General features: G+C 41.9%; 1 protein-coding gene across 1 annotated transcript in view; it reads right to left on the reverse strand.

Annotated features, from left to right (window-relative positions):
- Positions 1–22970, reverse strand: part of WNT2 (Wnt family member 2) — a 136201-nt gene that overhangs the window by 41655 nt on the left and 71576 nt on the right. Inside the window, exons 3-4 of the mRNA XM_040413698.1 lie at positions 12146–12423; positions 11596–11860 (exon numbers count right to left, since the gene is read on the reverse strand). Coding sequence (XP_040269632.1) covers positions 11596–11860; positions 12146–12423 — 543 coding nt within the window. The remainder of the gene's footprint in view (positions 1–11595; positions 11861–12145; positions 12424–22970) is intronic.

Genomic DNA, 22970 nt, shown 5'->3' on the forward strand with positions numbered 1-22970 from the left:
AGGGCTCATGCAAACAACCATGATCGTCCCAAGATCCGTGTTTCGGATGCATCTCCCGAGCTGACTGTTGCTCCCCTGACCCAAACGGACAGTATTATACAAATTTATGATACGGTCAGTTCATTTCAGTGTTTGGGTTATGCTGTGTGACAGGCAGAAAATCTTCTCTGCTAGTTGGCAATGTACATATGGGCCATACACTGGCCTCACTTTTCTCCTTATCTGACTACTCTTATGTCTTCTAATCACTCACTTTTGTTAATGGCAGCACCAAGTCCAGGGATCAAATTCTTACTCCGCCTTCCCGACGAGATATTTGTTACAAAGTTAGTGATAAGGAGACATGAGAAGCAGCACTAAGATGAAAGAATCAACAGAATCAACATAAATCATTTGTTTTCTCTGTGAAGTACCGCTCCCCATTCCGGAGTTTTGATTGTTCCAAATATCTTCCATTTAAGAACTATGGAGGCCACTGTTCTAGCAGAGATTTTTTGTAGCCTTCACTAGATCTGTGCGTCCACAAAATCACATCTCTGCGCTCTACAGGATCCTCCTCATGGCTTGATTTTTGCTCCGACATGCATTGTCAGCTTTGAGACCTTATATAGACAAGAGGGTGTATTCCAAAGGAAATTGGAGGTCTCCAGAGCTAAATTTCAAGTGTCATAGGAAAGGGTCTGAATACTGATGACTATACAAAATTTTAGATCCTTTTGAACAAATTTGAAAACATTTCTAAAATTCCGTTTTTTTTGTTTGTTTTTCTTTTTTTACAGTAAAAAGGCAGAGAGTTGACGCGCTTATAGGGTAAATACGTCAGGCATAATGGTTGCCGCCTAGATCTGTTGTGCTCACCTGTAAAGTGCAGTGAATACTGCTTAACCGATGTGAGCTGTAGTGTCAGGGTGAAGGGTCGGTGCTGCCGGAGGTCTTCAAAGATAAAGGATAGGGATTTATTGATTTATTGACCAATGCGGATCTACCCCAAATAATAGACTCGCAGGGTCAAAACACGACTGTTATAGAAGCAGAGCTACTTTATTGGTAAGTATATTTCAAGTGGACAATGCATTTCAGAGTTCTGGGACCCCTTTTTCAAGTCTTAGATTTTTTTAAAGAATAGACGACAGTTGTAGGTGTCACAAGTGGCTGTCAGGAGCTATTGGATGCTCTAGAAGCGCTTGTTAAAGAATCCTTCATACACCTATCTGTGTTCGGTTGCTGTAAGCATACCGTTTGTGACATCATATATGTCACATACGGCATCCTCACAGCAGCCAAACGCAGACAGGTCTATGTAGGCTGCTTTCACAAGCACTTCCAGACTGTCCAATAGCTCCGTCCAGCCACCTGCTTCTACAACGGTCGTGTTTTGTGCCTACGAGCCTATTATTTGGGGTAGATCCACATTGGTCCATCCCAACCCAGTATCTTTTGTCTTTTTTTTTTTATTAAGGGGAAAACATGATTTTTTTATTTTATTTTAGCACAAGGCTGCAAAATAACCAAATGTTAAAATAGTGAAAGGGTCTGTAGACTTCAAATGCACTGTATGCCAGCCTTCTGGGGTAGAAAAGTTTGCAAAAAATTGCAACTTACTAACAGGCAACATTTGAGGAGGGAGTGAGTGTGGAATGGTGCTAGAGCACACCATATCAGGGCTCGTAGGAAGAGCATGCAGTAACTGCCCCAGCTAACCACCTCTTCACCTATCCTTCATGTTGGGAGGAGAAGGAGGGTTAGTCATTGAATTATTTTCCTCGAGTCTTCTTCATCTCTGGAAGTTGCAAGCTACCAGCGCTTTCCATAACCAGCTCACCAACAGCCACAGTAACATAGTAACATATAGTTTGTATGGTCGAAAGAAGACATCTGTCCATTTAGTCCAACCTGTTATCCTGCAAGTTGATCCAAAAGATTGGTTAAAACTGAGCTGTCAAGTAGGCATGGACTGCAGAAACTTATGTTTTATTGCAAACATGACTAACACACCAACACCCAAGTACTGTACATTATACCTATTATTGGGGGGACAGAAAGGCTGTCAAACAACAATTGTACCTGCACAGCCTGTTAAATAATATACTGTAAATGAGATGAGGGTTTGATTAATGTATACACCTGCCTAATACTGTGTAGGTGCACCTCACTGAGTCATGGACTAGAGAAAAGGAGTCCAGTGGTATTTGGCACCATTAGTAGTAATCAACATATTTTTCAGAATGCTATAAAATAAGTAATACCTTACCTATCCCTTGCTGCTCCAGTGCCAAACCTTACTAGGTTCACCTGCCAATCTCTGTTATTCCTGCTATAGCAATGACATAGCTATACATCTGAATGTTTCATCCAATACTTGACATGGTCACATGTCATGTCAACACATCATCACTAGAACACGAAAAACAGAGAGACAGACAACTGAGGGGACCACGAATGTTTCAAATGGGAGTGGCATGGATTGGTAAAGTGAGAGTCACTTCTTTTTTTTTTTTTATTACATAGCATTATGCGTTTTCTCTTTTTAATTTGGTGGCTGGACAACCCCTTTAAGGGCTCTTTCACACTTGCGTTATTGTCTTCCGGCATAGAGTTCCGTCGTCGGGGCTCTATGCCGGAAGAATCCTGATCAGTTTTATCCTAATGCATTCTGAATGGAGAGAAATCCGTTCAGGATGCATCAGGATGTCTTCAGTTCCGGAACGGAGCGTTTTTTGGCCGGAGAAAATACCGCAGCATGCTGCGCTTTTTGCTCCGGCCAAAAATCCGGAACACTTGCCGCAAGGCCGGATCCGGAATTAATGCCCATTGGAAGGCATTGATCCGGATCCGGCCTTAAGCTAAACGTCGTTTCGGCGCATTGCCGGAGCCGACATTTAGCTTTTTCAGAGTGGTTACCATGGCTGCCGGGACGCTAAAGTCCTGACAGCCATGGTAAAGTGTAGCGGGGAGCGGGGGAGCAGCATACTTACCGTCCGTGCGGCTCCCCGGGCGCTCCAGAGTGACGTCAGGGCGCCCCAAGCGCATGGATCACGTGATCGCATGGATCACGTCATCCATGCGCATGGGGCGCTCTGACGTCATTCTGGAGCGCCCCGGGAGCCACACGGACTGTAAGTATACCGCTCCCCTGCTCCCCGCTCCTACTATGGCAACCAGGACTTTAATAGCGTCCTGGGTGCCATAGTAACACTGAAAGCATTTGGAAGACGGTTCCGTCTTCAAATGCTTTCAGTACACTTGCGTTTTTCCGGATCCGGCGGGCACCTCCGGCAACGGAAGTGCATGCCGGATCCCAACAACGCAAGTGTGAAAGAGGCCTTAATCTTTAAAGTTTTGAGTTGGGGCCTCTAAAAAAGTGTATTTCAGCACATCCCACAGATGCTCAATCAGATGGAGATCTGGGCCTTAATGTTCTTTAAACCATTGCTGAACAATTTTTCAGTATGGCAGACCACATTTCCTGCTGAGAGAGTCCACTGCCTTAAGAGAATATCATTTGCATGAAGGGGTAGGTGGTAAGTTTAAATGTAACATCCAAGAGAAAGCAAAGACCCCCGTTTTTCCAGTAGAACATTGCCCAGAGCATGACACTGCCTTCGCAGACTTGCCTTCATTTCATAGTGCATCCTGTGCAATATACATGCACCTGTCTGGACACATGATGTACATAAAATTTTAAGACAAAGCTGCGATGGGCTGTCTGTTCTGATACTTTTGTATCATAGCCAAAATTAACTCAGCAACTTGTGCTATAGAAGCTCTTTTGTGGGATCAGACCAGACAGACTAGCCTTTTTTCCCAAAACACACCAGTGAGACTGCAGCACCCATTAACCTGTTGCCGATTCATTGGTTGTCCTTCCTTGGACCATCTTTGGTAGGTACTAACCACTGCATACGTGGAACACCACACAAGAACTGCTGTTTTGGAGATGCTCTGACGCATTCATCTAGCCATCACAGTTTGGCCTTGGCATAGCTGCTCAGATCCTTAAAGGAGGTTTCTCACTTCAGTAAATCGCATTTATCATGAGAAAGTTAATACAATGCACTTACTAATGTATTGTGATCGTCCATATTGCCTTCTTTGCTGGCTTTATTAATTTTTCCATCACATTATACACTGCTCATTTCCATGGTTACAACCACCCTATAATCCATCAGTGGTGGTCGTGCTTGCACACCATAGGAAAAAAAGTGTCGACCTCTCTGGTAGCCGGGACCATGGGCTAGTGCTTTTTCCTATAGTGTGCAAGCACGGCCACCGATGGATTGCAGGGTGGTCGTAACCATGGAAACGAGCAGTGTATATAATATGATGGAAAAATGAATCCACCCAGCAAAGAAAGCAATATGGATAACAACAATACATTAGTAAGTGCCTTGTATTTACTTAATCTACGTAATAAATGCTATATGTTGAGTTGAGACACCTCTTTAAACTTGCCCCTTTAAAGAACTGACTGTTGACGCATTGCCTAATACAGTATATCCCAGCCCTTGACAGGTAACAAGATAATCAATGTTATTCATTTCTCCTTTTAGGTTTAATTGTTATGGCTGATGTATAGTCAGTTGTATCATGTAGGTGTCAGACCACATGATCTATAGAAAGCTTTTTTAAGGGCTTTTTGGATATAAACCTATTCTCTGAAATACCTATACTTAGCCTGACTCTCTGCCAAAAAGAATCTGTAGAACAGTTGCACTGTGCACATAGGTATTGACCGATTAGAATACCTTGTCTCAATGGAATTGGGTGATAGTTTTCCCAATTCAAGAAATTATATTAGCAGCCATTTTTTTTACAATAGATCTTGGTTAATATTTGTTTAATTGCATCCTTCCAGATGGTAAGTTTAGACTCCTCATTAATCTCTGAAGTATATATTAGATCAATTTGACTGAAATTGAGCAACTCGACAAAATCCAAAAAGAAAGATCCAGTGCCGCCCAAAAAATCTGTTCATTATCGATGTATTGTGACCACAAAGTAATGTGCTGTGTACCGATGTAGTAGAGTTAAAACTCATGCTTTCTGAGATGTGTTATCTAAACTAAGCAAACACCTTCAATTGCTTTTCAATGGCTTTTGTTTCAAGATAATGCGATGATTTAAAAAATTTGAGTTAAGAGTTTGAGTGCTAATCCTGCTACATCTGTATATAGTGCAAACTCAATAGTCACATGATCTTTGATCATCTGGTATGGCATGGATGTGGTTTCCACACCCATCTCTACCTATGTCACTAGTCAAGCTATGTTATTATAGGCTGCTATATTTATGACATATGCAAATGATTCATTATGTATCTCTATACAGTACAGACCAAAAGTTTGGACACACCTTCTCATTCAAAGAGTTTTCGTTATTTTCATGACTATGAAAATTGTAGATTCACACTGAAGGCATCAAAACTATGAATTAACACATGTGGAATTATATTCATAACAAACAAGTGTGAAACAACTGAAAATATGTCATATTCTAGGTTCTTCAAAGTAGCCACCTTTTGCTTTGATTACTGCTTTGCCCACTCTTGGCATTCTCTTGATGAGCTTCAAGACGTAGTCCCCTGAAATGGTTTTCACTTCACAGGTGTGCCCTGTCAGGTTTAATAAGTGGGATTATAAATGGGGTTGGGACCATCAGTTGCGTTGAGGAGAAGTCAGGTGGATACACAGCTGATAGTCCTACTGAATAGACTGTTAGAATTTGTATTATGGCAAGAAAAAAGCAGCTAAGTAAAGAAAAACGAGTGGCCATCATTACTTTAAAAAATGAAGGTCAGTCAGTCGAAAAATTGGGAAAACTTTGAAAGTAGGGGCTATTTGACCATGAAGGAGAGTGATGGCGTGCTGCGCCAGATGACCTGGCCTCCACAGTCACCGGACCTGAACCCAATTGAGATGGTTTGGGGTGAGCTGGACCGCAGAGTGAAGGCAAAAGAGCCAACAAGTGCTAAGCATCTCTGGGAACTCCTTCAAGACTGTTGGAAGACCATTTCAGGTGACTACCTCTTGAAGCTCATCAAGAGAATGCCAAGAGTAGGCAAAGCAGTAATCAAAGCAAAAGGTGGCTACTTTGAAGAACCTAGAATATGACATATTTTCAGTTGTTTCACACTTGTTTGTTATGTATATAATTCCACATGTGTTAATTCATAGTTTTGATGCCTTCATAGTCATGAAAATAAAGAAAACTCTTTGAATAAGAAGGTGTGTCCAAACTTTTGGTCTGTACTGTATATATATATATATATATATATATATATATATATATATACATACACACTCACCTAAAGAATTATTAGGAACACCATACTAATACGGTGTTGGACCCCCTTTTGCCTTCAGAACTGCCTTAATTCTACGTGGCATTGATTCAACAAGGTGCTGATAGCATTCTTTAGAAATGTTGGCCCATATTGATAGGATAGCATCTTGCAGTTGATGGAGATTTGAGAGATGCACATCCAGGGCACGAAGCTCCCGTTCCACCACATCCCAAAGATGCTCTATTGGGTTGAGATCTGGTGACTGTGGGGGCCATTTTAGTACAGTGAACTCATTGTCATGTTCAAGAAACCAATTTGAAATGATTCGAGCTTTGTGACATGGTGCATTATCCTGCTGGAAGTAGCCATCAGAGGATGGATACATGTTCTCATTCTGTTTACGCCAAATTCGCCAAATTTGAATGTCTCAACAGAAATCGAGACTCATCAGACCAGGCAACATTTTTCCAGTCTTCAACAGTCCAATTTTGGTGAGCTCGTGCAAATTGTAGCCTCTTTTTCCTATTTGTAGTGGAGATGAGTGGTACCCGGTGGGGTCTTCTGTTGTTGTAGCCCATCCGCCTCAAGGTTGTGCGTGTTGTGGCTTTACAAATGCTTTGCTGCATACCTCGGTTGTAACGAGTGGTTATTTCAGTCAACGTTGCTCTTCTATCAGCTTGAATCAGTCTGCCCATTCTCCTCTGACCTCTAGCATCCACAAGGCATTTTTGCCCACAGGACTGCCGCATACTGGACGTTTTTCCCTTTTCACACCATTCTTTGTAAACCCTAAAAATGGTTGTGCGTGAAAATCCCAGTAACTGAGCAGATTGTGAAATACTCAGACCGGCCCGTCTGGCACCAACAACCATGCCACGCTCAAAATTGCTTAAATCACCTTTCTTTCCCATTCTGACATTCAGTTTGGAGTTCAGGAGATTGGTTGAATCAATGCCACGTAGAATTAAGGCAGTTCTGAAGGCAAAAGGGGGTCCAACACCGTATTAGTATGGGGTTCCTAATAATTCTTTAGGTGAGTGTATATATATATATATATATATATATATATATATTTATATGTTTTATATTAATGTTACGTGTTAATGCAACTCTACAGGGTAGAGTGTTGCAGTCATTACTAAACTCACACTTAGGCCCCTTTCACACGGGGGCGAGAATTCTGCACGGGTGCAATGCATGAGGTGAACACATTGCACCCGCACTGAATCCAGACCCATTCACTTTAATGGGGATATGCACATGAGCGGTGATTTTCACGCATCACTTGTGCGTTGTGTGAAAATTGCAGCAAGCTCTATATTGTGCGTTTTTCACGCAACACAGGGCCCATAGAAGTGAATGGGGCTGCGTGAAAATCGCAAGCAAGTACGGATGCGGTGAGATTTTCATGCATCGTTGCTAGATGCCGATCGGGATGGGGACCCGATCTTTATTATTTTCCCTTATAACATGGTTATAAGGGAAAATAATAGCATTCTTAATAATAATGCTAAATTAGGGATGGAGGGGTTAAAAAATAAAAATTTTAAATTAAACTCGCCTCATCCACTTGTTCGCACAGCATGGCTTGTATTCTTTCAGGACCTGGGAGAAAAGGACCTTTTCTCCCAGGTCCTCAAAGAAGAAGAAAGACGACAAGCCGGTCTGCGCGAACAAGTGGATGAGGTAAGTTAATTATTATTTTTTCTAACCCCTCCAATGCTAATTTACTTAGCATTCTGTATTAAGAATGCTATTATTTTCCCTTATAACCATGTTATAAAGGAAAATATTAAAATCTGCAGAATACCTAACCCAAAGCCGAACTTCAGTGAAAACAGGGTTTGGGTACCACATTCAGTTTTTTCTCACGCACGTGCAAAATGCATTGCACTCGCGCAGAAAAAACTGAAGAACGCAACTCAATCGCATACAAAAAAAATAATAATAATAAAAAATATAAAAAAATCGCACGATTTTACCGCGACACACCCGCATCCTATCCGACCCTCACACGTGACGCTCATATGAAAGAGGCCTTAGGGTCCATTCACACGTCTCGAATTCTGTTCCGCATTTTGCAGAACGGAATTGCGGACCCATTGATTTCTATGGGACCCCACGCTTCCGGGTCCGCATTTCCGTTCCCGAAAAAATAGAACATGCCTTATTCTTGTCTGCAACAAGAATAGGCAAACAAGAATAGGCATATTCCGTTAGTGCTGGCGATGTGCGGTCCGCAAAATGTGGAACGCACATTGCCGGTGTCTTTGTTTTGCGGATCCACAAAACACACACGGACGTGTGAATGGACCCTTAATCAGTGAGCAAAATTAATGTAGGTTGAAGTGAAATGATTGTTCATTCCAACTAGCTCACCGATTGCTCATAACGTCGGCACAGTTAGCTAGCACTCTTAGGGTATATTCACACACGGCATATTTGTTGCAAAAAATGTTGCAACTGCATCAAAATGAGGCATTTAGAAGTTCATGTGCTTGCTGCAGAAACAACCTCATTCATAGGCATGGAAGGGACTTTCAGTTGCAGAAATTTCTACAATAAATCTCCTTATAAGGGGGCTAAGATCTCAGACGGAGATGACAACACAAGATGGCCACTGCTGCATACAAATGTAAAATGGAAACATTATAATGTATTCGAACCGCAGTTAAAATCAGGCAATTCATTTAAATCTTCACAATACGTCATTTCTTTCAATGTGACCTTAAGTGAACAGTTAATACCAGACATAGAATTGAAATTCAGAGAAAATAGCACAGTTTGAGAGGAACATTATAAAATCAGGTTAAGTGCATCTTTGCTTATTTCATTCCTTAAGTGCACTCTTTACATCAGCTCATTCCATGTAAATCTGACATCGTGATCAATACATTTCAAGGCCTTATATACAGAAAAACGTGTATTCTGAGTGAAGTCACCACAGTGTTATCTAACAATGGAAGCAGCTATCTCCATTAGTGCCGAGAAATACGTCACATCATCTGAACAGAAAAAAAATGATTTTGTGTATTTGAGCGGTTCATTAAAATTAGATCCACTGAGTAACAGGCATTACGTCAGAGCATCTCATGGTGAATAGTAATATCCACTTAATGTGAATTTACAATTTCATTCTGTGCTGCACTTCATGGTGCTATCTATTTAGTTTTCTAGCAGATGATGTAATCTGCTTGTTCATTTTGAACTGCATTTTTTTAACCAGTTCAAGACTGGGCCATTTACCCCGCTCCCTGACCAGACACATATCCCGATTTTTAGTACATCAGTCTTTGAAAGTTATAACTTTTTTTTATGTAAATCCTTTTTGCGCCTTTTTTCAGTGACACATAGGGCTTTATTTTTACATAATTTTTATTATACTATTTTTTGTTTTCATTTTTTACAACCAGGGAAAAAATGGGAAAAAAAAGTCTGTTGGGTTTTTTCTTCATTTTTTTTTAGTCATAACACGACTTACTATTATGTCCCCTTTCTATAATGTTTGCTTTGATATATGGAATGTACTGTATGGGTTATGATTGCTACAGGTGGAGCTAGCAGCAGTATGGTGTTTTTTAAAAAAAATATTTTTATTTTGTCTCTCTCTCTCTATATATATATATTTATTTATAGGTTTTTCCTGTAACTGGGACTGACATAGTAACCTAACTTATAGAGGGAATGCAGTCCCCAGAGAGGTTGTACAGGGCTGTACAGCCTCACCAGCATCACTGCAGAGCTGATCTGGGTCTACTAACAACTAGCAGCTTCCACAGACTCCCACACCCTGGCGATCACAAGACCATTTAGACGGGAGCAGGAAGCAGCATCACTTCCTGATCTTTAAATGCAGTGCTCATTGAATGAAAAACCATCCTTGCCTTTTGTATGTGGAGCCCTCCTGTCACTGACAGTGCGCTCCCTGCTCCCGCAGCTGCACAATCCGTGCCCAGCTTTGCTTATATGTCATCTGCATAGATGTAAATAGTCAATGGGCGGTCAGCAAGAGTTTAAATTCATGCAACATAACCTTAGCACTTTAAGTTTTTTTGGGGACTATTCCATTGATGTCCTATCCTTAGAATAGGTCATCAGTTTCAGATCTCTGGGGGTCTGACTCCCAGCAATATGAACAGGCTGCTTCTCTCCAGAAGAGATACCAGTACAGCACAGTACTGGATAATCTAATTTGTAGAAAGAAAAAATAAATAAATCACTGCTTTAAGAATAAATCAGGTAAACGTCTCAACTACAACTAATATCACGGATATCTGTAAAGAATAAATCAAGGCAACTGGACTTACTGTAGATTTCTTGAAAATGTTTCACTCGTTCTTCCAACGAGCTTTCTCAATTCTGAGTGACTGTACAGGAATTCTCTGGGAATAAATATGTAACTGAATCAACATCTGGTAATTATACCCAGCATATTGATTCAGTTACATATTTATTCCCAGAGAATTCTTGTACGGTCACTCAGAATTGAGAAAGCTCGTTGGAAGAACGAGTGAAACATTTTCAAGAAATCTACAGTAAGTCCAGTTGCCTTGATTTATTCTTTATAGATATACCATGACCTGGATAAATGAGAACCTTCACAGACCTAATATCACGGATAATTGTAGGCGTTAAAACTAATATACTTTAATAATACTAGTTAAAATCAGGGGATTGTGTCAACACACATACATAAAAGTGCACAAACAAACAGTGTTGCCTAATATGTCGACTGGATTTGATGTTTAACCAAGTTGCATGAATATTGCAACAATTGGTGCAACAAAAGAAATCACTGGGTCGGAGGTGTTGTAACTGATAATATGGTCAGTGTCTCACAAATGCTGGAGTCGCACCAGCTAACAGGATCTGATTCTTATCATAATCTGTAATGAATTGGTGATTGTTTCTCAACAATTCAAAAGGTTCACAGACTCCTACACCTCCCACTCACCACTAACTACAGCTCCCACATGTAGCGTCTAGGGCTCGATGCGTTTCATCACTGTGGACTCATCAGGAGCAATTTGCTAGGCAAACACCTCCTACCCAGTGATTTTTTTTGTTGCAATGTTTAGGCGACTTGGTTAAACATCAAATCCAGTTGACATATTAGGCAACACTGTTTGTGTACTTTTATGTATGTGTGTTGACACAATCCCATGATTTTAACTAGTATTAATAAAGTATATTAGTTTTAGCGCCTCCAGTTATCCGTGATATTAATCTAATTTGTAGACCGTAAGACTTTGGCCTATAATGCTCCAAAAATATACATGTCCTTGTGATATTTTAATAACTGCAAAACTTACCAACATCTTTGTCCCTGATACAGTAGTCAGGTGAGTTCTCAAAGTACACCAGGTCATTGGAAGTTGGTTTGTTAAACCTTTTATTTGCCACTGTAAAACCAGTACCATCTTGATTCATAACAACTTGTATGGCCCCATTGTATTTTTTTCTCAATAAGTCTCCAGATTTACGAAAGTCCCCCATTGTCAGCCAGCATGTCCGTAAAGTACAAGACCCACTGACTCCATGGCACTTGCATTCCTGTGTCATAAACCTCTTTACAGCCTGTATGGGGAGACAGAATATAAGATTATTCAGATACTGATGAGATGCCTCACAATTTGTATGCTATTGGAGTTAGTTACAAACTGCATACAGTTACTTTATTAATTTGCGTCAAATAATATCTCAATCTCTGGCGCAACAGTTAATTGATAATAATGTATAAGATGATCAATGATGTTACAGGTAAATCAATCCCCAGACAGCATTATGTAGACATACAGTAATATAATTGATGAAGAGAATGTTAATAATCTTAGAAGGAATACAAAAACATGATTTGATTACTTTTCTTCCAACTCTGTTGTTGTGAAGATTCATTAGGGCTCTTGCATCTTTTCCTTTCTTCTCTCTTGCATCCACAAATGCTCTAGCAAATTTGATACCATAGTCTATGTTATCACTGCAGCCACCCCAGTCAAAGCTTCCTCTGCTGTCCTTAAAAGAACCTTTTTTCTTTGGATCACAGGTGCAAGACTTCAGTTCTCCTTGACTGCAAGCCCTCGTAATAGCAAACACCACTCCAGCAGAAGACATTGCATAAACAAAGGCTGACTCTCGGTTGCCTAAAAATCATAAATTAAAAAAGAAAAGTGTTTACTTGCTTTCACAGAGCTATGGCATCATTATTCACTTGTCTTGATACATAATATTGAATAAAACAAAGTGTAATTAGATCTCGTATTACTTTTCATCTACTTCGTCTTCTATCATCTCCAAAAGGTGCCCGTACCGTACACCTACAAAAACTGTCAACCAAACACCGGACTGACCAACAGCCATCTGTCACGACTCTCCCCTACATGGCCAAACATGTATGTGTTTCCTATGAGGACAGGGGAGAAAGATGTTGCCAGATAACACTGGCAGTGGCTTATCTTTAAGGAGAACTAGAGGATCAGGCATTGAAATTCAAAGCAGCCATTATTCTCTCCCTTAAGGTCATCTGTTGGGGGATAGTCAGGAGCTCCCCACGCACATTAGACTGTCAACTGGTCCTGCTGAAAATGACAGTGTCATATATGCACATCCCAGCAAGTGATGTATGGATTGGTCTATCTCCACTCACACAGTCTTGCATTTACCTTTCACTTCAGTGTCACGAACCAGCGGGTGTGAACCCACTGTGCCACGTGTCCTACCTCCTCTAAGGGCGTTGTCTAATTGAACCCCTGGATATGGTGGGGATAGACTTTCCTGAGGGGAACACCAGGTCGCTACATCTTGAGGAGGATAGGCACACGAGGCAGCTGGTCCAGGCGGACCAGGAGGTACCTGAGAAAGGTACCAGAGATGCAGGACCGAAGGATGAGGCAGAGGCGTAGTCAGACAGGCAAAAGGTCAGGGCAGGCAGCACAGGTACAGGTCAGGCAATCCAGGTTGGCAACGGGAGAGTCAAGGCAAGCAGGCAGGGATACAACAGGTAGCAGAGTCCAGGAATACAGATATGAGTCAGGAAGACAAGAATACAAGCTGAAAACAGGAATCTTAGCAGGACACAAGGACCTTGACGCTGAGGCATCTGGAAAGGGGGCTGAGCCACTTATATATGCGCAGGAGGGCTAGAATAGGTCAGCGAGGTCACATGACCAAACCCATAAAGCCCAGCAGGAACAAACAGTAAGTATGCTGTGGCCAGGGCTGAGAACTAACTGTGGAGCAGATCTCAGAACAACAGTACCTAGACAGACAGAGCCCAGGACTGCAGCAGTGAATGGGAAGCACCGGCCGCAGATCACCGCTGAACACGGTGCCCAGGACCGCGACGGTAAGCAGGGGAACAGCGGCGCACAGCAACTGCTGTTACATTCAGGCTGCAAAATGAGCATAAATCACACACAGTCCACACATCCCAAATACACACTGCCATCACACAAGCACACAGTGCTTTCAGACAAAACACTCTTAAAAAGGCTACAGATTATTAGTGCATATAAGGACTAAGCATTAAAGTTTAAAGCTTTATAGAGAACCTGTCTCCATGAAATGCAATGAAATCTGAAGGCAGTGTGTTATAAAGCAAGAGGATCGAAGCATATTGAGATATCGTTTTGTGGAAAAAAATCTGCTAAACTTGTAGTTTATACATTTATATCTCTGCTGTTATAAGCTCAGTTGGTGATCTTATCAGTGATGGCTCACATTCCCTGTGATGGCTCACATTCCCTGTGTGTGTGTGTGTACATAGATGGCTGTCAGTCACTAATAAGACAGGTCTACTTGGCTACTGAATTAAGAAAGAGTTCAAAATGAATACATTTCTCACATGCCGGAGGCCCAAGGCAGACCTCCGGGACGTCTTGCAAACAGGACACGGGCAGAAACAGACCAGGGACCAACATAGTACTGTTGTGGAAATTTTATTATGCGGACATTTTACTTTAGGATGTGTGTGTGTTTTTATAGTTCGTCATCTGTCTCCCTGTGTCTGATTTAGCCAGGGAGCGCTCTAGCAGAGGGCACTTTGGCTGAATCAGGACCAGTGGTAAAACCGTCAGTATGAAAACCTTCTCATTGGCTTGGAGACATATCTGCCTTTAAGACATGCATATCTGCCTTGTCGGTATACTAGTACCGTATACGGACAATAGCCGTAGCAATGCCTCGCAGATAATTTCAAACCTATGGGAACCAGTAGAATGATCTTTATTAGACACTGATCACCTTTGAGCAGTGTTGAATGAGGTCCACGCTGACAGTGATGGGGGGTGGGCGGCCACCTGGCTGATCAGACAATGGACATGACTCATCCTTCCTTATACAGGGATGGGGCGTGTGCATTGTCTGCCTAGCCACATTGATTGCCCCGCCCTGTCCTTTGACATCACTTCGTGCATGTTATAACTTCCTGTATCCTTGTCTTGGGCCAGCCCCTTTTACACCTTTTGCTAGTAAATAAAGGTGAGCAGACTGAGCAGGGCGGGAGGAGTTGCTCAGAATTTTCTATCAAGATGGTAACATTGGTGTCTCTCTCTGACTGGGGCTGAGAGAAGGGATTCACCTTTTTCCTTACACAAACTTTGATGCGAGCTGATTACAACTATTAATATTTACCACAACAGTTGGTGACCACGAATTAGAAAGCTATTTTTTTTCCCCGCTATCAGCAGAACTTAAAGGAGACACAGCTTAATTTTCAAAAAGCAAAAAAGGCCGGCATAAGGTAATCCTTACTCTCATTGTTGAGAAAGTTTTGCTCTTTGTGAATTTAAATCTGTGTACTCCAATCTGCTGATATCAAGAAAGAAATCTACTTAAAAAGAACCTTTTGGTGTATATGGTTGTTGTCTGCTGCGTCAAGGGGTGTGAGGATAAGGTGGGTTGATTGTACAGAGGTTGTATGATGAGATTGTATGATGAGTAGTACAGGGTATTGTGTTTTTTTGGAACTTCTTAACTTTTATGTTACTTTGATTTTGTAAGAGGCAATTTTATAGAGGTTTATAGAGGCAGCAATTGGTTTTAGTGTTTGTACATATACATGTGTTTATAGAGACAGCATTTAGAGAGTATTTTTATATTGTTAACCTGTAAATCACCCAGAGTGGAGGTTTTGCTCTGGTTTCAAGGGGAAGGGAACAGGAAATATAGAAACTGTTTTTATTGTTGGATATTGTAGACACCATCTTGATTTCCTTTGTGTGATGACTATGTGCTTGTCGGCCATCTTTCGGCCATCTTTACCATGTGCTTGTCGGCCCATTTTAGTCAGTTTACTATGGAAAGCGATCTGATTGTTTTTGCCTGAAATGTTAGTTTTGTCAAATAATTATCTTGTCTTTTTGTAAACTTTCTATGTACAGTTTTATTTTGTTTTGATAAGTTTTGTGCTGGATATCAGTTGAGTGTTCGGTTATGGTATAGCGCAGTGACCAGTCTGATACAGGAATCATTGTGTGAGCATTAGTGGCAGTTTAGTGGTGAAATCGTCCTATAGTTGATGATTCTGCTTAATGTTTGTATATCTGTGGTTGTTACACTGAATTGTAGACTTGTTTGGCATAATTAATACGGGTATTACAGTGTAGAAAGGTTCTGTGCCAAAAGTATTGGAACAACTCCTAGAAATTGGTACTAGTGTTTTGTTTTTTGTAGCAACCATTGGGGTGTTTGTTTTTGTGCAATGGAAAGTATTTTTAAAGAAGTAGCAAAGTTGAAGGACACGGCGGCCATTCTTCAGGCTATGCAGGGATCTACTGATCCATGGCTGCAGGCCCAGAATTGTGTAGCAAACCTGATCGGTACCAAAAAATGGCGCAAAAGGAAAGGCAAGTATGCTCTGATTTTTGCTGCTGGGTGGATAGCGGATAAATATCAACAGTCTTATAGGCTGAAGCTGAGTTTGGAAGGAGAAGTGGAAGATTTAAAAGTGGAAATTGTTAAATTGAGAACTCTTGTCCAGCAGGCAGCTGAAGCTAGCGCTAATTATGAATGCACTGTGAGGTGTAATACTGAGCTGCGGAAGGAAAATGCTGAAAGCCTGACCCAAGCACAGGGTGCTGTAAGGGAATTGCCAGAGTTATTGAAACAACAGTTGGAGAGTAATGTGTCTGGGATTGGAGGCAATGTATGCACTGTAAGCATGGATAAGTCTGAGGATTGTGATTCAGATAGTGGAACCGACTCAGGGATGGAGATGGACAATGTGTCTGACCCTGGAGTTGGGCGTATTAACACAAGGCCAGAAGATTCCTCAGATGAGTCCGTGGTAAGTGGACTCAATATGGTTAATGTTGTGCGCCAAATCAAATCGCCATGTGCCCAGACAAGGTATTATGCAGGGAGGCGAGCTATCCTTTGTTTTGCATGCAGGGAATACGGGCACATTGCACGATATTGTAAAGTTGCTAATGGCAACAGGCACAGGTTTGTTAAGTACCCCAGAACCACACCTAGAAGTAAAGTGGTTTATTCAGCACGATGGGGTAATGGTCCCAGACATGCTTCTTTGCAAAGGCAGAGACCCCAGGGACAGCCGAGGTCATTTATCGGTGAAGCGGATTTTAAATCACAATATGAACGGTTAAAATGTGAAAGAAACCGGTTTTGGGACCTTGTGATGTTGAATCCTGCTTCTCTGGTAAAATGAATCTGAAGCTGTTTGGGGCTGGGCAAATTAACATTTCAATTACTGGGTGGGTAGGAATTTCTCCTGTACGGTTTCAGGGGAACCCTCCAGGACATCGATTTGCTAATTCAGTCCTATACAATTGTATGTGTTCCTGAGGTTTTAGTTTTTGTATGCGTTTTGGGTTAAGGTAAAATAAACTTTTTACTGAATCTCAATGTATGTAGCAGGACTGTCTGTAACTGAAGTTTGTTATGTTTGTTTTTATCCTTGTCTTGGGCCAGCCCCTTTTATACCTTTTGTTAGTAAATAAAGGTTAGCAGACTGAGCAGGGCGGGAGGAGTTGCTCAGAATTTTCTATCAAGATGGTAACATTGGTGTCTCTCTCTGACTGGGGCTGAGAGAAGGGATTCACCTTTTTCCTTACACAAACTTTGATGCGAGCTGATTACAACTATTAATATTTACCACAACAGTACTTTATTACACATGTAATAAAAGAACATGACAGTACAATATATACAGGTTAGGCAATAGTGGTAGACCTACCACAGAACCAAGTGCACCGGCAGACCAGAGGCAAAACCCAGAGGGTGGAGAGCCAGTGAGCCCCTTTCTTCACAGAGGCCCTGGTGGTGGGGTAGTACTGGGCTGAGTGCTCACTGGTCGCACCTCCAAGAAGGTCCTGGTACACATGGCCCCTACCTGCAAGGTAACACACTGGTGCAAGCACCAGTGGAACAGACAACAGAACTGGAACCCAATCAAACACAGGACATGGATCCCATGGACATGGACAAGACAAACGGGAACCAGCACAGAAGCAGATGCCTGGACCCCATGTGGAATGGAAACATAGCGGTTACAAGCAGAGCTGCATACAGACTAGAGATCCTCCCTCCAGAGAACCCAGGAACCCTCTCACGAAGGCAGGACAAACACAGGAACAGAAGAAGTAAGGCACTGCAAGACAGACTAGATCAGAAGCAGTAGGCACTGCCAGGCTGGGCATAGGACAGGATCAGAAGCAGTTTAGCACTGCCAGGCTGGGCATAGGACAGGATCAGAAGCAGTTCATCACTGCCAGGCTATCAGACGCAGTTAGGGCACTGCTAGGCTAGACATGGAACAGAGTGGATCCAGGCAGAGAACAGGTACAGGAGAACAGGCAAGGCATGGAAAAGGATAACAACATCATCACAGGAAAGGTACAGAAGATCAGACAAAGCAACAACACCACTAAAGCTTACCAGAAGACACCACAAACAAGGGCAGATGGCAAAAACCCCTAGGTCAGCAGCAAGGGGCTACACCCAGTAAGGCACAATACAGACTGACCTCCTGGGTGAGCAGCAAGGTGCTACACCTAGCAAGACATAAGATAGACTGACTACTAGCTCCACAGCTCACAGATGGATATAGCTGCGATAAGAAGAGCACCTGATAAGCCACACCCAGGAACAGATTAGGGGACGTTAACCCCATCAGAACAGGAGTACCAGAACCACAGAACATGCAATCACAAGTATATCCAAATTCATTCCCTGTTCACACTTAAGGCCAGAACCAGCAAGCATGAGAACACCCATAGCCAGTACACAAAGCGCATGCAGCCAGCCTGCACGGCACCAGAGACAGGAACCACAGAGATGCAGACACGGAAATCCACAAACATAGGCCACAGTTCACACACTACACCGCAGCCAGCATGCAGTCCCAAGCAACCAGCATACACAGGTATTGGCCTGCAGCCAGTACATAAGGGAGCCTGCAGCCAGCAGTGATAGGAACTGCACAGAGATGCAGACATGGGGAGTACTCACAAACACGGGCATAGTTCACACAAGACACCGCAGCCAGCAAGCAGCCAGAATACACAGGTGTCGGCCTGCAGCCAGTACACTGGAGAGCATACAGCCAGCCTACACAGCCCAAACTGTCACAGTGAACCGCACCGTGACACCATTTAAAGTTCTATTAAATCTTTTCCCACAAAACGATATATCAATCTGCTCAGCTCCTTCTGCTCTAGGACTTGCTGCCTGCAGATTGCCCTGCATTTCAGGCTGACAGGTTCTTTTTAATACAAAAAGGCACAGTGATTACAAAATATAAAAAGACAATAAAGTGATGCAATATTCATCAAAGAGGCCACTTTGATGTGGTGAGTGTGCCTATGCATTTTGATCAAAACGTATACAAACTGCCTCGTGTACATGTTTATAATTTATGCTAAGAAGCAATAGATCAGTGCATAAAATGTGGCTGCACAATCCAAGATTAGCCTATTTTCTTTTTTTTTTATTAAATAAAAAAAAAAATTCCCCCCCAATAATAGTTACAAAAAGAAGACAAATGAACAGCGCTGAAAAAGGTGGAGATAAGCCAAAAAAACAGAGGAGTAAACACAGCTTATATACATATGCCATAGATGTTACTATAATTTCCACATTAACATAGATGGTAGCGTTAAATCCCACACTGTATACACAAGTATAGTACCTTTAAACCCCGCAATTCCCCCTCTTACCCTTAGCTGCTGTCGCAGATGGCCCGGACCCTGTACCTTCTCCCCGTACCCGTTCGTCTACTCCACCCCACAGGCCAAGCTAGACAATACACCTCACTTCTGCACAGCAGCACGATCGCGCATACCTCACCTACTTCGCCTCTCAACCTCCTCATCCTTATTTGGGACATGATCCGACGCCACTCCTCAAATACCGGGGAAATGGGGGAACCTCATCTCTTAACTATCAGAACCTTTGCTATCAAACAGCCCCTTAACCAATCTAATCGATGATCAAAAGGATTAGGATTGTCAGGTGTATGATAGCCCAAAATTACGGAAATCATATCTGGTACACAAGCTTGGGGAGAATCCGCCTGCATTGCTGTAAATACCTGCTCCTAAAAGCGCTTTATCGCACTGCATTCCCATAAAAGATGGATATATCCAACATTGGGTCTGTTGCACTTTCGACAGGGAAAGTCACGTCCTCGGTTTTTAACCCCTTCCCGACTGCAATCTGTATATATACGTGATAGCTGCACATGCCCCGTGCAGCTATCACGTCTATAAACGTCAAGACAGTTCTTTAATCCAAGCGCTGCAAAACGCTTGGATTAAAGCTTCTGCCCCTGCCCTGCTGCTGTCACGGACAGCATACAGTTCAGTAATGCCGGCAAGGGATCAGAGTGGTCCAGAGTGGTCCCTTGCCGACAATCGATCCGATTGGTTAGTCTGTGCAGACTAACCAATCGGATCGCGGCAGTGGAAAAAATGCCGGTTTCAGGCTCTGATCTGCGCTCTGCAGATCACAGCCTGAAATCAGGTAGTGTCTCTGTGGCCCCCAATCTGCCTCCAACACCCCCCTGTCCGTGCTTGTCCCTGATGAAGTAGTTCCCCCGCCCGATCCATATTCATGTAGTCCCTCCCTGATGCGGTCCGCCCCATGCTGTCTCCCCGCCCCTCCTGCCCCAGCCTCCCTCACCCTCAATGTTAGCCACCGTACCCCAATACCCCCCCCATTCCAGCGCTGCCCCCGATCCTGTATGTGATGGCGGCGGCTCCATTCCTGAGCCGCCGCCATCAGCAGCGAGTGTCAGCTCTATGCTGACACTCTGCTGTAACCCCATAGATGCCGCGGTTGCAGCATCCATGGGGTTAATAGAGGGAGGGAGCTCCCTCTCTCAACCATCAGGGCTGCAGCGTTGTGATAGCAGCGCCCGATGGTTGCCATGGCAACCAGACGCTTTGCAAAGGCGTCCGGTTGCCATGGCAAAGGCATCCGGTGCTGCCACCTACAGGGCATCTAATAGTATTATACTTTGCAATGCAAGAGCATTGCAAAGTATAGTACAGCCATCAGCCCCATTGGATCTTCATGATCCAAGAGGGACTTGATAAAAAAAGAAAGTGAAAATAATAAAAATGAAAAATAAATAAATAAATAAAAATGTAAATTAAAAAAAGAAATTGCCTTTTCCTATAAAAAAATGAAAAAATAAAATACACATATTAGGTGTCACCGCGTCCGTAACGACCATCTCTATAAATATATCACATGATAGACCCAGTCCGATAAACACTATTAAAAAAAAAAAAAAAACGTGCCAAAAAAACTATTTTTGTCACCTTACATCACAAATAGTGCAACAGCAAGCGATAAAAAAGGCTTATGACCCACAAAATAGTACCAATTAAACCGTCACCTCATCCCGCAAAACATGATACCCTATTTAAGACAATCGCCCCAAAAATATAAAAGCTATGGCTCTCAGACTATGGAGACACTAAAACATATTTTTTTTGGTTTCAGAAATGCTATTATTGTGTAAAACTTAAATAAATAAGAAAAAGTATACATATTAGGTATTGCCACGTCCGTAACGATCTTCTCTATAAAACTATCACATGACCTAACTCCTCAGATGAACACTGTAAAAATAAATAAATGAAAGCTGTTCCAAAACAGCCAATTTTTTGGTCACCTTGCCCTATAAAGTGTAATAATAAATGATCAAAAAATCCTATGTACCCAAAAATGGTACCAATTAAAACCTCAACACTTTCTGCAAAAAACGAGCCCCTGCACAAGACGATCGGCAGAAAAATAAAAAACATATGGCGTTCAGAAAACCAATTCAGCAAAATCTGCCTTCCAAAAACCGTATGGCATTCCTTTCCTTCTGCGCCCTGCCGTGTGCCCGTACAGCAGTTTATGACCACATGTGGGGTGTTTCTGTAAACCGCGGAATCAGGGTAATAAATATTGAGTTTTGTTTGGCTGTTAACCCTCAATGTGTTAAATAAAAAAATGCAATAAAATGGAAAATCTGCCAAAAATGTGAAATTTAGAAATTTCATCTCCATTTTCCTTTAATTCTTGTGGAACACCTAAAGGGTTAAAAAAGTTTGTAAAATCAGTTTTGAGTAACTTGAGGGGTGTAGTTTCTGCAATGGGGTCATTTATGGGGGTATCCACTATGTAGGCCCCACAAAGTGACTTCAGACCTGAACTGGTCCTTATAAAGTGGGTTTTGGAAATTTTCTTAAAAATTTTAAGAATTGCTTCTAAACTTCTAACGTCCTAAAAAAATAAAATGACATTTCCAAAATAATGCCAACATAAAGTAGACATATGGGAAATGTTAAGTAATAAATATTTTATTAGGTATGACTTTCTGTTTTAGAAGCAGAGAAATTGAAATTTGGAAAATTGTGAATTTTTAAAAATTTTGGGTACATTTTGGATTTTTTCATAAATAAAGGTGAAATATATTGACTCAAATATATGACTATCATGAAGTACAATATGTCACGAGAAAACAATCTCAGAATGGTTTGGATAAGTAAAAGTGTTCCAAAGCTATTACCACATAAAGTGACGGATGCGAGATTTGTAAATTTTGACCTGGACATTAGGGCATCAATGACCCTTGGTCATGAAAGGGTTAAGAAACTTAGCCTGCATTTGTGGTGTATAGTATAGCCTATGTAAAATCTTAAATTGGATCAATCTATAGCTGGCAGCCAATGATACCTTTTTTATATTTTTGAAAATCTGTGGCAAGGGGAGGGGGGAGGTTTTTAATTCCTGTTCCCATTTAAATGTACTTTTAAGGGGAAACACCGTGGACAGTGAATCTCGCATTTTTGAGTAAATCTGTGCCATTTTAATCTTTTTCCCTGCGTGAAGAAAAACTTAATCAAAGAATAATTGTTGTTCAGTAATCATATATGTTTTATTAAGTGTAGCATCATAGGCATGTTTTAACCGTACATACATCAATTGATCTAAAAAGGTGTTTGTGAAATTAAAATCCCCTAAAGCTTTGAAACGATCTGCAACAAACAGATGAGCCACTCTAGTGATACCTTTACAACTCCAATAAGTGTAATCAGTTATTTTCCAAAATTCCCCTAAATTCCAGTTCTCCCACAACGGGGTAAAATGAAAAACGTGACGCACCTGCAAAATCGTTTTCAATGTGTCCCAAACCCTCTGTAGTGTTCTCACAATTGAACATCTAGTATCCAAA

This window comes from Bufo bufo, chromosome 1, assembly GCF_905171765.1.
Source record: "Bufo bufo chromosome 1, aBufBuf1.1, whole genome shotgun sequence".
Lineage (NCBI taxonomy): Eukaryota > Metazoa > Chordata > Amphibia > Anura > Bufonidae > Bufo > Bufo bufo.